Source organism: Phalangium opilio, unplaced genomic scaffold (genome assembly GCF_054372755.1).
Source record: "Phalangium opilio isolate 3A_F unplaced genomic scaffold, DU_Popi_V2 ptg000011l_1, whole genome shotgun sequence".
Taxonomy (NCBI): Eukaryota; Metazoa; Arthropoda; class Arachnida; order Opiliones; family Phalangiidae; genus Phalangium; species Phalangium opilio.
The window spans coordinates 2445840-2459917 of record NW_028324147.1 but is presented as its reverse complement, the minus strand read 5'-3'; the positions used below and the strand labels follow the sequence as shown (position 1 = coordinate 2459917).

General features: G+C 37.8%; 1 protein-coding gene across 1 annotated transcript in view; it reads right to left on the bottom strand.

Moving 5' to 3' along the window:
* Eph (Eph receptor tyrosine kinase) overlaps positions 1-14078 on the bottom strand; it is a 316120-nt gene that overhangs the window by 190485 nt on the left and 111557 nt on the right. Inside the window, exon 5 of the mRNA XM_089857914.1 lies at positions 2455-2582. Within this exon, the coding sequence (XP_089714040.1) occupies positions 2455-2458 (4 nt within the window). The 5' untranslated portion in view covers positions 2459-2582. The remainder of the gene's footprint in view (positions 1-2454; positions 2583-14078) is intronic.

Sequence of the window (14078 nt, the reverse complement as noted above, 5' to 3'; positions counted from 1 at the left end):
AGTTCAAGAGAGAGAGAGGCTGGGAATCTAAGCAATCTTCCATCCTTCATCCCCCATTTCCGATTCTTCCTCTTCCAAAAAGGATGGAGAAAAGAGAGAAAAAAGAAGCGCAAGAGCAGCGGGATCGGAAAAAGGAACAAACTCTGACTCCTATCCAGTGGCACGCGCTCGCTCGCTACTTCACGAGCTTTAAAGCCACCTATATCTCATAACAACCCAACTTTTCACTAACAAAATATTAAAGGCGTACGGATACTCAATATTAAACCACGTAAGAAAATAAATAGTTCGTGACAACTGACAACCACCCCCACGCGTAAATGCCACCACTACGCTTTGGCTTGGCTTCTCTCTAGTATAAAGAGTCCCAATCCAGGCAGCCCCAGCATCCTTTTGCCTTTTATAAACCTCCTACACACTAAACCTTTATAGAAAAAAAAGGCTGCCACAAACTCGGTTAAAAAAGGAACTTTTTTGCTATTCAACGGCGGAAGACCCTTTTAGCTTCAGAGGAGAGGGTATAGGTAATATTACGAAAAAAAAAAAAAAAAAAAAAGTTGGGCTTCCTTTTTCAAAATGACCCACTTTAGCTTATTGGATAAACAAAAGGTAGAAATAACCAAAGGATAGTTTAAATAGGATAGAAAAGAAAAAAACATCAAAATAGAATTCGAGAATGATGATAACTTGCAGTGGAAGTAAATAAACTCCTTTTCCAAAAGAGGGGGGCGAAGTGTCGTCTGCTTAAGACGGAACATTGATGGGTATGTTAACAACAAAGGGCTTCAAAGTTACCAGTCCTGCATCAAATTTGGTTAGCATTGTTTGAACCCATATCTGCCGTACGTCTTTGCGACTAAATATCCATCAATAAAATAAGTTGTCTATGCACAGTTTTCAGACTAGGATGAATGATACCATTTACAACAGGAGGCTTGGCTACTTGCTGGACAAAGTGCAGTACCGAGTACCCTCGCCTCCTGTTGTAAAATGTATCAATTATCCTAGTCTGAAAACTATGTATTTGAAGTTTTGAACCTTTGACTTTTGAAAAAGGTCTACTTATAACACTAAAAGCACTCTGAACTTTACAGCGTAATTAAGAAAATACCAATTAACTTATACCCTAATTTCCCATAGAAGATACTAGACCATCTGTCCAACTAAATCCAGTCATCATCCTCGGGAATAAAAAAACACCCATAATCAGATCTCGAAATTTTTTTTACAAAAAATTCAGATATAATATATTTCATCCATGATGCAAATACGGTATAAATTCAGATAGAAAAATTTCAATAGGCGTGAAGGGGATCATTGTCAGAGACATGATCCTACAATCTATCTGGGTATACATTTTCCGAATTAGAATTTGGGAGTAAAAATGCGAGAGAGCCAAGGCTTAGGGAATGCTATAACCAAACCAGTCCTGGATTGGACAAAAACAGGGATTATTACCCATAAATTCTAAAAAACCTATCCATATCCAAAAAAGAAAAAAAAACGTCCCGGGACATTTTCATGTCGCGTAGGAGAATTACTTGTCATGCAAATGTCTAAAAGGGGGGAGGGGACCTTAATAGTCAATGAGGATATGGGCAAGGAAGACCAAGGCTTAAAATCGACTTTAAAGGGATAGTTGTTGACACTTCTTCGAGGACTACAAGCGAGAATTGAAGTCCTACACTCGGTGGTTAATTTTGCAGGACAAAGTTCCATCTAGGTCCTATTTAGTCTGCATTACTAAGCCCAAATTTGACAGCAGCGCCTCACCAGGCGTCTTCGCTTTACCCTGAATCTATGACCTACCTCACTCACTTCAAAATTACAAGCTCCAGTTTCTAAGTTACCAGAGATTAACAAACTTATGGCCAAAATATCTTAATTTATGGAACTTTTAGTTACTTTGCGACTATCCCTTCAATAAATAAAACACGTTGGAAATCCTGGTATTGAGGAGGACCTAATCGGTGAGTCAACTATATGGGTAGCACTGCACTGCATGCACCAAGGGATTATCATAAAAACCGCAGAAACTCTCCAGGATTCAATGATTTTTTTTTTGTTCATCTATCTACTTTATAGATTGGATTTAAGGATTACGGAGTGAGGGACCCCAATGCTCTTTTATCTTTGATATTGTTATATTAAGCTCGAGGAAGTATTTATTCCCATAAAGAATCTTTTAATTTATGATATAATTAAGAGCCACAACTTTAAATTCCAGAATAGAATTAAGTCCTAGTGACTGATTGAGGGAGGAATCAACTGACGTCATCATATGGGGGCTTCTAATACCAAATATAATCGAAAGATGATTGATAATTGATGGGTTTTGTTCTGATCCATTCTAACTTTGTTGGTTTTTTTCATTGGCGGGTGCGGTCACATTTTTTTCGCTCTGATGGCTTAGGAATAATTTGGTCTAGTGACCAAAGAGTTTTTGGGACTTACCCATAATTCCTGGCGTCGTGACGTCACGTTATATCATCAATGATCCCACTAGATCCATCGAGTCATTTAGGCATCTTTTCAATTCTTTTGTTTAGATCAATTTGGTCCCAAATATGATATAACAATTTCTGAAAATAAAAATATTAATTCAGCTTAAAAATTAATGATCATTAACACAAACCATTAAACTATACTATAAGCCTAAAAATTTAAATACACGACTTCTATAGCAGAATCCATAACCTTAGAAGCGTCATATGATATGACTTAAGCCTAATTATGTTTTGAAAAATAAAAATGAAAAAAGAAAAAAATGTTTCCAATGTGAACTATACCATTTAATCATGATTTTTCACCTCTATAAATTTCAGAAAACGTTTTGGTGGTAAGGTGTGTGATAGCCCCAAAGCTAAAAGGGGTATAACGTCCCCGCATTTTTCCATATAAACCCCTTCTGTAACATATCTTAGGCCTAATAACATCCATCCCCCTTTTCACGAACCCCAACCCCCCAACCAAAAAAACTCCGCACCCGTTTAAATTAACCTCTAACGTCAAATAGCATATGAGAAGCCAAATAACCCAAAGATATCAGAAATTATAAGAAACCTCGCACTGCCCTCTAGCGGCGCTTCTTGGCGTGAAGTAAATAACCTAACAAGGCGGCCCCGTCCCTCTTCTGGAATGGTCTATTTAGAGCTCTTTTTAAATTAATTGTAAGGTCACGTGTTTTAGGAAAACAGTATTTTCGCTAAGCTTTTGTTTTTGAATTTTTGGAAATTCCGTGCGCTTGAACAATTGATACAGTAATGTAATTTGATTAGTGAAGACTGTAAGACAGTCAGAAGAACATCTTTGGTCTATTGTTGACAAATAACAAGTCCCGATGGCACCAAACAGGGGACAACTGTTAAAACGATAGTTTTTCGCGATGTATTATGGGTTCCTTCACCACGACACCGCGTCACCTCCTTCGTTGACAACTTCGCTGTTAAAATACTTCCAGAAATGGCTTGAAGAATCTAACAGCATGCGCCATCCAAAAGTATCATCCTATATGGTGGTACGTAGTCTTTTCCTTTAAACGAGGTAGTAGGATGGGGGTGAGAAGAGAAAGGTCAAGTTTTGTCGAGGCTGACGCTCGCGCAAACCTCACGTCGTCTGATTAGCATATAGATGAGATAATGTGACATTACTGTCGAGAAGGTGGTAGGATGGGGGTGGGGTGCCGGGGTGCATATAGAACGGGGGATCAAAAGAGAGCTCGCGCCAACGAAAAGGCGCGTGCGAGGCACCGCGTGTAATCTATGTATGTCGCGCCTAGCTCGCTCGCGCTATGGGCCCCCTCGTGCTTCTGCAAAAAAAGGCGCCAAGTCAAACCCCAGGATTAACGTGACATATCTGATATGACACCTAACTTATATATATATATATAAAAAAAAGGTTTATTATTATTCTGGAAATGGGCTTTCACTTTTTATATAATACCTAAAAACCCTTTTATCCCCGGAAATTTATTTTTAAATTATACGGGTAATTAACTTTGGTTAGGTAATCAATTAAATTAGAGGATGAGAAAACCAAGACAAGAGTAGTTTTGTGTTTAAATATTTTCTTGTAATAAAATTTTAACGTAATAAAGAGCTAATTGGTCGACCAAAGAAAGTGTCACTCGGTGTTGTAAACATCATACTTTCGATAATATTATTTCTATTTGCCTCTGTAACTAAAAACAAACAATGTATGACGTGAACCACGTGATTCAATGACGTATTTTTCCACCATTGGCAACAGCGACGTAACAATGGGGTATTACCTTAAATTGAATTAACCCACGCATGCGTTGCAATTGAATTGAATTGTAAATCGCTCAGCTCAGCTATACTTAAAGTTGGCGTCGCCAGTTGGTCGGTATTTAACACCGATTACCAACCAGAGGGAGGACAAAGACAGTCTTAGTCTTAACTTATCAAAGTAACAGATAAAAAGTTACACATTGTCTTGTAACTACCTAGCAGGTACTTTCTTACAAACTCTCTGACTCTAAGAAGGAACGAACAGAAAAAAAAAGTTTGTAAGCTACACGTCCCCAAAAGGACCAAAGATTACTAGAGATTAGAACGGAAGCTCTCGATAGAAGCCCTAAAGTTTTTTACGCGAAGCCAATTTTTGGTGTCAAAGACGCGATTTCCTAGCGATTTACTGAAATAATCCAATAGGGGTAATACCATACTTTTTTTTCCCGACAGATAAAAATAATTTTTTTTTATTATTTTCTTTTTTCAGGGTTTCACTGAATCACGTGACTCTCGCTCGTGACCTTAAGCGTCAAGAAATCGTCCTAAAATTAATTCATTTTCATTTGAATTCTTTGTCAACACCCATCAATGCGGTTAAGGTTTTTAGAAGTAAAGTCAACTTTGTGAGTTTTCAAACAAAGCTCTGCATGCATGGGTTTAACACATGTCAATTTTCGTTCTTTCCCATCAGGCGTTGCGCCGTTTTGATTTGAAAGGAGTGCATATACAACCCCTAGTTTTTTTTGTTTTATTTTTTTTTAAAAAAAAAGAGTGACACACTAGACTAATTTGCATATCGTCGCCTTACTGCTTTTTTGAGGACCCAGTGGTCGATTTGATCTATTCTAAAATGGGGCCCGGTTTAGGGGTACATGGGTTTAAACTTTAAAGTCTGGCCTATTTTTAAATTGTATTCCTATATATCTGGGTTTGTGTTAAAGTGCTGCTGAAATATCACGAAAACAACTTAAGGTTTGATTAATATCTCTTGACACTTCGCTGACCTTATGTTGTCGTTGGGAAAATTACGTTACATTGTCCAAGGCAATGAAATTTTTTATAACAATTAAAGAATTTAATTAACCATGGTTCGTTATTTCTATTATATCAAGCTAAATTTAATTTCAAATTTCCCCCAAGGGCGGAAGTAAATCAGATTTAAGATTGTATACCAAAATCCCCCCAGCCAAAATCCCCCCGGCCAAAATCCCCCCAAATCATAAGTAACGGACAAAATCCCCCCAATGTAAGACAAAATCCCCCCAAATCATTATAACAAGACAAAATCCCCCCAAATCAATATAACAAGACAAAATCCCCCCAAATCATTATAACAGGACAAAATCCCCCCAAATCATTATAACAAGACAAAATCCCCCCTAATAATTATAACAAGACGTAACATTGTTAAATGATTTATAAAATATTACTAGCCTAACCAAACCTAACCTAACATAACAGTAACGTTTTGGAAAAGGCGTAACATTGTTAAATGATTTGTAAAATACTACTAACCTAACATAACAGTAATGTTTTGGAAAAGGCATATTATTTGATAAGTCAATGATGCTAAACATTTATATTTTGGAAAAGGCCTAACATTGTTAAATGATTTATAAAATATTATTTGAGAAGTCGGTAGGATTTCGGTATGAGGTCAAAAATCATTTTAGAGCAAAATCAAGCACACCATTCGATAGAGCGTAAAATTTAGATCTAAAATATTCCCCGCTTTTTTCAAATTTCCAAAAAAAAACCAAAAACATTTTTTGCAGTATAGGTGAACAAGGTCAAAAACAGTGTGGAAAACATCAGAGGGCCAATAATTTGGCACCTTTTCCAACCTAACCTGACCTAACCTAACCTGACCTAACCAAACCTAACTAAACCTAACCTAACCTAACGTAACCCAACCCGACGTAACCCAACCTAACCTAACCTAACCCAACCCAACCTAACCTAACCTAACCTAACCTAACCTAACCTATTCGGCCTCTTAAGTGAAAATGAACCCTAACGTTAAACATCAATATTTTGGAAAAGGTGGCAATTCTTATGGGGGATAAAACTTTTTTTTTGGAAATTTGAAAAAAGCGGCGGCCATTTTAGATCTAAATTTTACGCTCTATCGAATGGTGTGCTTGATTTTGCTCTAAAATGATTTTTGACCTTATTCACTCATACCGAAATTGTACCGAGAACTCAATGAAGCATAACATCAATATTTTGGAAAAGGCGTAACGTTGTTAAATGATTTATAAAATATTACTAACCTAACTTAACCAAACCTAACCTAACCTAACATAACAGTAATGTTTTGGAAAAGGCATATTATTGGGGAAGTCAATGAAGCTAAACATCAATATTTTAGAAAAGGCGTAACATTGTTAAATGATTTATAAAATATTACTAGCCTCACCAAACCTAACCTAACATAACAGTAACGTTTTGGAAAAGGCGTAACATTGTTAAATGATTTTTAAAATATTACTAACCTAACTTAACCAAACCTAACCTAACATAACAGTAATGATTTGGAAAAGGCATATTATTTGAGAAGTCAATGAAGCTAAACATCAAAATTTTGGAAAAGGCGTAACATTGTTAAATGATTTATAAAATATTACTAACCTAATCTAACCTATCCTAACCAAACCTAACCTATCCTAACCAAACCTAACCGTTAAATATCATTTGGAGGGACTTTGTCTTGTTTTAATTATTTGGGGGGATTTTGTCTTGTTATAATGATTTGGGGGGATTTTGTCTTGTTATAATGATTTGGGGGGATTTTGTCCTACATTGGGGGGATTTTGTCCGTTACTTATGATTTGGGGGGATTTTGTCCGGGGGGATTTTGGCTGGGGGGATTTTGGGTCACACCCAGATTTAATCGCCTAACCTCCCTGATCAAGCTGCATGCAGACGCCGGAAATAGTATTGGGTCACTTAGATAATTCCATCAAAACGAAAATTTCTAAATAATTCTGTTTATAATAAACAAACACCAACCATCACTAAAAATAACTCCCTAAAACAAATTGAAATGAGATGTATGCAAATTAAATAGACTGTCATGCATTTTCACGTGAAAGTTAAGGAGGTAATTCTCAGCTTGACACGTGCATGGCAAGGCGCGCGTGCGCCAACCCCCAATAAAATTAACATTAATCAAAAGTCAATCTAAAAACGGCGGGAAAAGATTGCGCGCGCGAGAACTTTAATATCTGACAGCAACGCACGTGGTTTGAAAGGCGACATTCAGGAAGAGGAGGGGGGAGGGGGTGATGATTGGATAATATTTCCTAGGAATATGGACGCGTCATGGATTGCCTCGACAGACAACGCGACTAGACGCTGCCACGCGGTGTCATCCCCGAATCCACCCCCGCCCGCCTGCCTGCCTAATATAGAGGCATGTGTTTTAATTTGAAAGGTATATTAGAGGTATACGATTACCAAGAACCCTTATACTAATTGAGAACGTCGCCTTCTTGGGTTATTAATAAATATTAATGGACTGATCTGATCTGTAGTCGAGGGAAAATAGTCCAGGTAAATGTTCTCAGGTTTTATATGGGTTCTATTCTAACGATGAAAAGATATCCTTGTACAACTTAGTGTCCCCCTGAATTGGCGCCAACAGACAGGGACGACGTTCAGACTATACCGGAGATGAGATAAAATCATTTTTAAAATGTTCACTCATCACGGATAATTATTGCAATAATTGCTGTCAACTGTAGTCATATATTTTGTTTGCCTATAATTGAAGGTATGATGTAATATATTTCCCTGGCCACTAAATTAATAGATTTGTACAAATCATTTACCAACGTAATCTACGATAATCACCAAAAGAAGGAAACAATATAATTTCTAACTCGGTCCCGGAGATCAATTACACATCAAAATTCAAATGAACAAATAGGGAGAGAAATTACTGTAAGTGGTAATATTGAAGCATTGTGCTGATTGATTTCTAGCAAAAGAATTAGCCAACAGATCAAGAGATCAATCAAGACTTGTTGGACGTCGTAAACAATTTTACTGGACACACTATACTGAAATCTTTCATTAACATCCCAAAAATGCCTATAACTACTTCCGGTTATACGTATTTGCCTTTGTTATTAGCAAAGGATGTATCAGGCCATTTAACTGAAAGCTTTCCCTTCTTCAATAAAGAGAAATATTCGGACTTCAATGAAGCGCGACTTACTTTCCATTTAATTTCCAAAAATCATGGGAATAAAGGAATATGAAAGATGAGTATTATCCATTAAGACCCCCAAAAAATGTACACCCAAAGTGAGCTAGGGACACGGCAATGGTCTTAACTTAGCCAGGGGGGTCCCATGATGAAGCAAACAATGTCGGCAGTTTGACTCAACATTTACCGGGACCCAAAGCTAGTCCGGGTCGCGGTCCCAATCCGTTGACGTCACTCTAAAGCTACGAACGGGACAGTATTTTGCCTTTGGGGCGAAGCTGGGGTGCACCAGGACGCATGCAATGCATTGGGGTAGAAATCTGTCGCAGGGGTGGGCTATAGCTAACATTAATGAAAAACGGGGTACACTCGGTGCACCAGCTTGTATCGCCTCGAATTTTTACTCATAGCTAACCGGGGTATTGAGCGAAAATACTTGTTAAAACGAGGGGAAAACTGCATGCAGCCATTATTCCCTTCAAAGGGATTCCCCCCATCATGAGGGATATCATTTCAAAGGGCCAGCCAACCAGGGTTTGTTGCGTTGCGTTTTGACAATTTTGCAGTAGCGCAAGAGTCCAAAAGTTCCAAACCAGGAAGGTGGTTGTATGGTGCATGGTGAATGGGGAGATGGATATAAACACAAATGTAACCAACGCGCGCGGGACAGGCGTTGTGTGTAGACAGACAGACCTACACAAGAGAATGATTGTCGATCCGCCGGGTTAATTTAACGGAGAGATGGATTCTCCGGAAATAGCCCAGAACATGGATGGTCCGGAAATGAAATCTGTTATAGTCGGGATTTTAGGCGAAAATCAACAATAATTTCACCCCTCCCCCTAAATAACACTCGTAGTTGTAATGGTTATTTGTAATAATTAGGAATTTAATACAGAATTTAAGCTCGATTTTCATGTCGAAGATATGTCACCCTTAGCTTAAAAACAGTGTCGGTGTTAAATATTTCAGTTAGAATCTCTATTGTTCACATGCGAATTTGCAGAAATTGCTAAAGTAAACGGAAATTCTTTGATTGCTCAAAAACAATTTATTTTTGCAATTACAGTTCTAAATACCTTAATAATTACACCATTTCAAGAAGAAATTGAATATAATTTCACTTAAAAACCCGTGGACCAACAATAAGTGTTTTCCTCTCTAAAAGCGCCAATCATCAGAGTAAAACGCAGGGGACCAAGGCAACAATAGGTGTTTTGTCACCATTTACACCACTCATAGGACCAACCATGAGTTCCTTTCCAGGGATAATCCCTATAGTTCCCAAGAGATATCTTGAGCTTCTTCTGAGCCAAGGCTTAAGTTTACTTTAACAAATCGAATCCCCCTAGACAGTCCCTGAATGAACAGGCTAGCACACCACCTCTGATGGGCACCCAATCGACCACCCATGTCGGAATTATATCCCTGAAAAGAGGGAACCCTGAGTTACAAGGGCTCTTTTTCTTTCTTCTTCCCCCAAAGAGGGCGCGCTCTTCAATGCGTTGTGGGGTGAAAAAAAAAACGCGCGGAAAACGAAAACTATGAAGCAATTCAGAAGCACTGATATCAGGCTAATATCGTTTCCCCCCACAAACTGTCGATTAGATATTGGCTGGCGACAACTTTTTTTTTGTCATCCTTCTAAAGTTAAACTTTTGGAGATTTTTCTCCACAAGGGGGGGGGCTAATAACGCCGGGTTTAAATGACGTAGTGTAAAGAGAATTTTTTGGATGGCCTGCCACAAAGAATAGGAATGATTCAAGTGTTTGGACAAGGGAACCAACCAAGGCTTAAGGAGGAAAGACCAGCCAGCCCGAGGACTCTTAGGTTAGGCTTAAAATAAATGGCTATTCACACCTGCTTTACTACAATATATGATAGTGTTCATGCGCGCGTTTGTGAACTACTTTCTATCTTATGAGATTCAAAATTCTACGACTAATAGACCATTTCTTTGCTGGTCCTCTTTAAGAGATCATACAGAGTCCATGCCCAATACTTTGGTCGCAAAGAAATAAATAAAAAAATTTCTTTGCTGGTCCTCTTTAAGAGAGTCCATGCCATGCCCAATACTGATTCAGCAATTTAACTTAAGTCAGGCCCATACCCAGGAATTACCAAGATCGGTTTCGCGGTGGTGGTGGTGCATTATGGGTAGAAAGCTAAGGAGGCGCGTTAGAAAATCATTAAGAGCTCCTCGATCGTTCATCGTTCAAGTACACGCGGAGGAATTCGCTCTCGTATCCAGAAAAATTCATCATTTTCCCTTGAATCCTTTCGGAATCCGCGAACATAATTAAACAATTCCTAGAACAAGGATGGAAAAACGCGGGAAAAACCACAAATTTTCCCTCCAAAACAATTCGTAATCGAAGAAGAACAAGAAGTTGGGATGGGGGAGAGGGGGGAGGAAGGACTGTACCTATGGCTTCAGGCCAGGGTGTAGGTGTGTGAGGCCAGAAGCCAGGGTGCAAATAGCATCGCGCTACCAAAGAGTCATTATCGTGAAAAAGAGAAAAATTCCAATTCTCTCTCTCTCTACATCCTCTGAATCTTCCCGTTACCCGTTTCCCTGCAGCATCCATCCAAATATCAAGAATCGTTAAAGGAAGGGTGAACTGTAATTCTTCTTGAATTAATTTATATTTTTATTGGATTAATCTATTCATTAAATTAAATAAAATTCAATATATGATTTAATTTTGATATTGAAAATTATTTTTAGATTATTTTTTTGATATTTCATGTACTAGGAAATTAATAAATCTCTAATTAAACATTAAGGTTAGGTTCAAAAATTTCTTGAAAATGCTTGAATTTAATTGGATATGAAGTTAAACCAAAATTTTACTAAACATTTTGGAATTTTAGAGGAGATAATAATAATTGTTTGTTATGGTGCTAATTATATTTCAAGCTAATTTAAACTTAACATATTTTATTCCCCCTTTAAACGCAATCTTCCATGATGAAAATTGTCGGTGTGCATGCACACTAGGGGGGTCTAGGTTGTAACGCGAAACAAGGCCCATTCTTCTGAGTCTTAAAACAATTCGAGGCAATCATCAGTCAAACGTCCATTTTATTTAAGGGTGGGACCGAAATTAATCGAGCCAGGATATTATATATAGGGCAGTAACTACCACCACCACCGCCGCCGCGCCATTACAAATTAAGCGGGAAAAACTTACAGGATTCCGCGCGAAAAACCGCGCCGCGCGCGCTCGAGGGATTCCCGCCATCCGAGAGAAAGAGAGAGAGGATGGTGTTACCGGAAAAAGAGTTGGATGGTTGCTAGGCAACCGAGTAAAAAAAAGGTGTAGCCTAATGCTAGCGAGGGAATAAAATAGTAGAAGAATCAAACTAGCGCTCGCGCGAGCGGGAATTCGGCACGCGCTCTGGGGAATTTTTCGCGCCAAAATGAACGAGGCATTGGCGCGAAAAGCGAGCCGAAAGATTGATAAGGGAACCGGGATAGAAGAAGGAAGGCATAGCTACTCGATTTAAATGGTTAGCTAAACCTTTGCGCAAATCACTTAACCATAAAGTTAAAAAACAGTGAAAGAAATATCAACGCCCAGTTCAAACAACTTTACCTACAACCCTGAAAATTTGCATGGACATTACTCTTAAGTAGTTGGCATGCACTAAGAAAGATTTTTCAAATCCGCCGCCATCTTTTAAAATGGCGCCCGAAAAGTAATAAAGGTGTCCCTACGCGCAACCTTTGCTTTAAAACTAATGGACTTACGACCTTTTACTTGTCGTTACAGCAAAACCCACGTAAAATTGTATCACTGATAAGGAATTTTAGGAGAATAGAGTCGGCGTTTTAAAATTCCTTTGTTTCGAAATTTAAAAGGAAATTAAAAGGCGAAAAAAATCGTCTCCGATGCGAATAGAATTAAAGCAAAACGATCTATCGAAATGGCGGGGAAAGAGCCTGAATTACAAATGCGACCATTTGGAAAACGTTAAAGAGAATTCCACGATAAAAGGGACCGAGTTTAAAATTTAAATTAATCACGACGATGTCGCTAATTGAGTACGAACTGCAGCTTAATATATACAAGGCTTATTTAACTGAAACAAAGACTTTATACCGAGGGGTCGGAAAATTGGCCTTGAATGTATGTACTATCAAGGGATACATGTAATACGTGTACAAGAATTATATAGCAGTGATTTTCCCCTCGTAATTCAGAGTGCAAAGGGATTCGTTTAAAGTAATTTAGAATTGATTTAATCTTTCAGAAGAACTCTGTTAACTATTGTAATTAAAACATTATTTTTAACTTAACCCAAGTCCTTTAGTTCTATAAAATTTAAATAATCTAAAAATAAATCTGACTTCTAGAATATTTACAACAAATCCACTGGTTAGAAAAGCAAATATCTCACCGGATTTTATAACCCGATCTCACCCGTAACATATTTGACCCTACGGACATCTGAATAAACATTTGACCCCTCTAGTCTAAACATATCCGAAATGTAAACAAAAATAAGACTTGGATAAATAATTCCAGGGCAAGATGGAAAAATTCGGGAACTACGACGCCGTTATGTAGCTTAAAAGCCATAAATTAAGTTTCTCTTGGGTTATAGCTTTCGAAAATGTATATTTGTGTATCGGTTATATGGAATATTTTTATGGTTTTCTCGTCATCTGTAGTCATAAATTATTATGGAGTATTTTCTCCGATATATATATAGTGGATCTGTGATTTCAATATTATATTCCAAAGATTATTCGGAATTGCAGCGACGAGTGAGATAAACAAGGATTTTTTCTTTATTATTGATGAAATAATACCATTATGACATATCTAGTGTAATATATTGATTATATTTGAGAGCTTATAGATTATATTATAAAAAAAATTATAATATTAGTGGGTCTTGCACGGTCACCTTGTTGCCTATAAAGGCGTTTCCAGACTATACTGGTGCCCTCTATTCGACATCTCTTACCCCCAATAAAATACCCATGATATGAAGTATGAATACCTCCAGATCTGTCTCTTTACATAACGCTATCACATTCTCTATAAGAATATGCTTGCCGTATAGATAAGAATAATGTCCCTCTCGAGGGGGTAGACGCTCTGGATCTCTGTGTACACCTGAGTTCAGCTTTGACAGTGCATTGAGTCCAAAGCCTTCGGAACTCACAGTTCAGCTTTGACAGTACATTGAGTTCAAGACATATTGTACACCTGAGTTCTCAACCCTCGGTCCCTCTATACCCTAAGTTTCTAAAGGACGCCTATACTCGTATTGCAACGGACCCATACTTATTTAAAGTATCATAGGGTTACGTTCTGTTCTATATAGGCTAGCTAACGATGGAAAGAAGGGATAAAAATTCAGCTCTTTTAACAAAATTTCCGACAGATTGGTAAAAATAATTATTGCGCGTGTTTAAGCGCGAGGTATAAGAAGATTCATGAGTCAGCTAACGAAGAGAGAAAGGAAATATATCGGCATATATTTAAAAAGAGCGAAATTCCTATTCTTTCCTATATTAAAACCCAATAAAGGAAATGTAACCCTCCATTTCTTAATTACCTACCATATGTATAGAAGTATACACCCTTAGAATGTG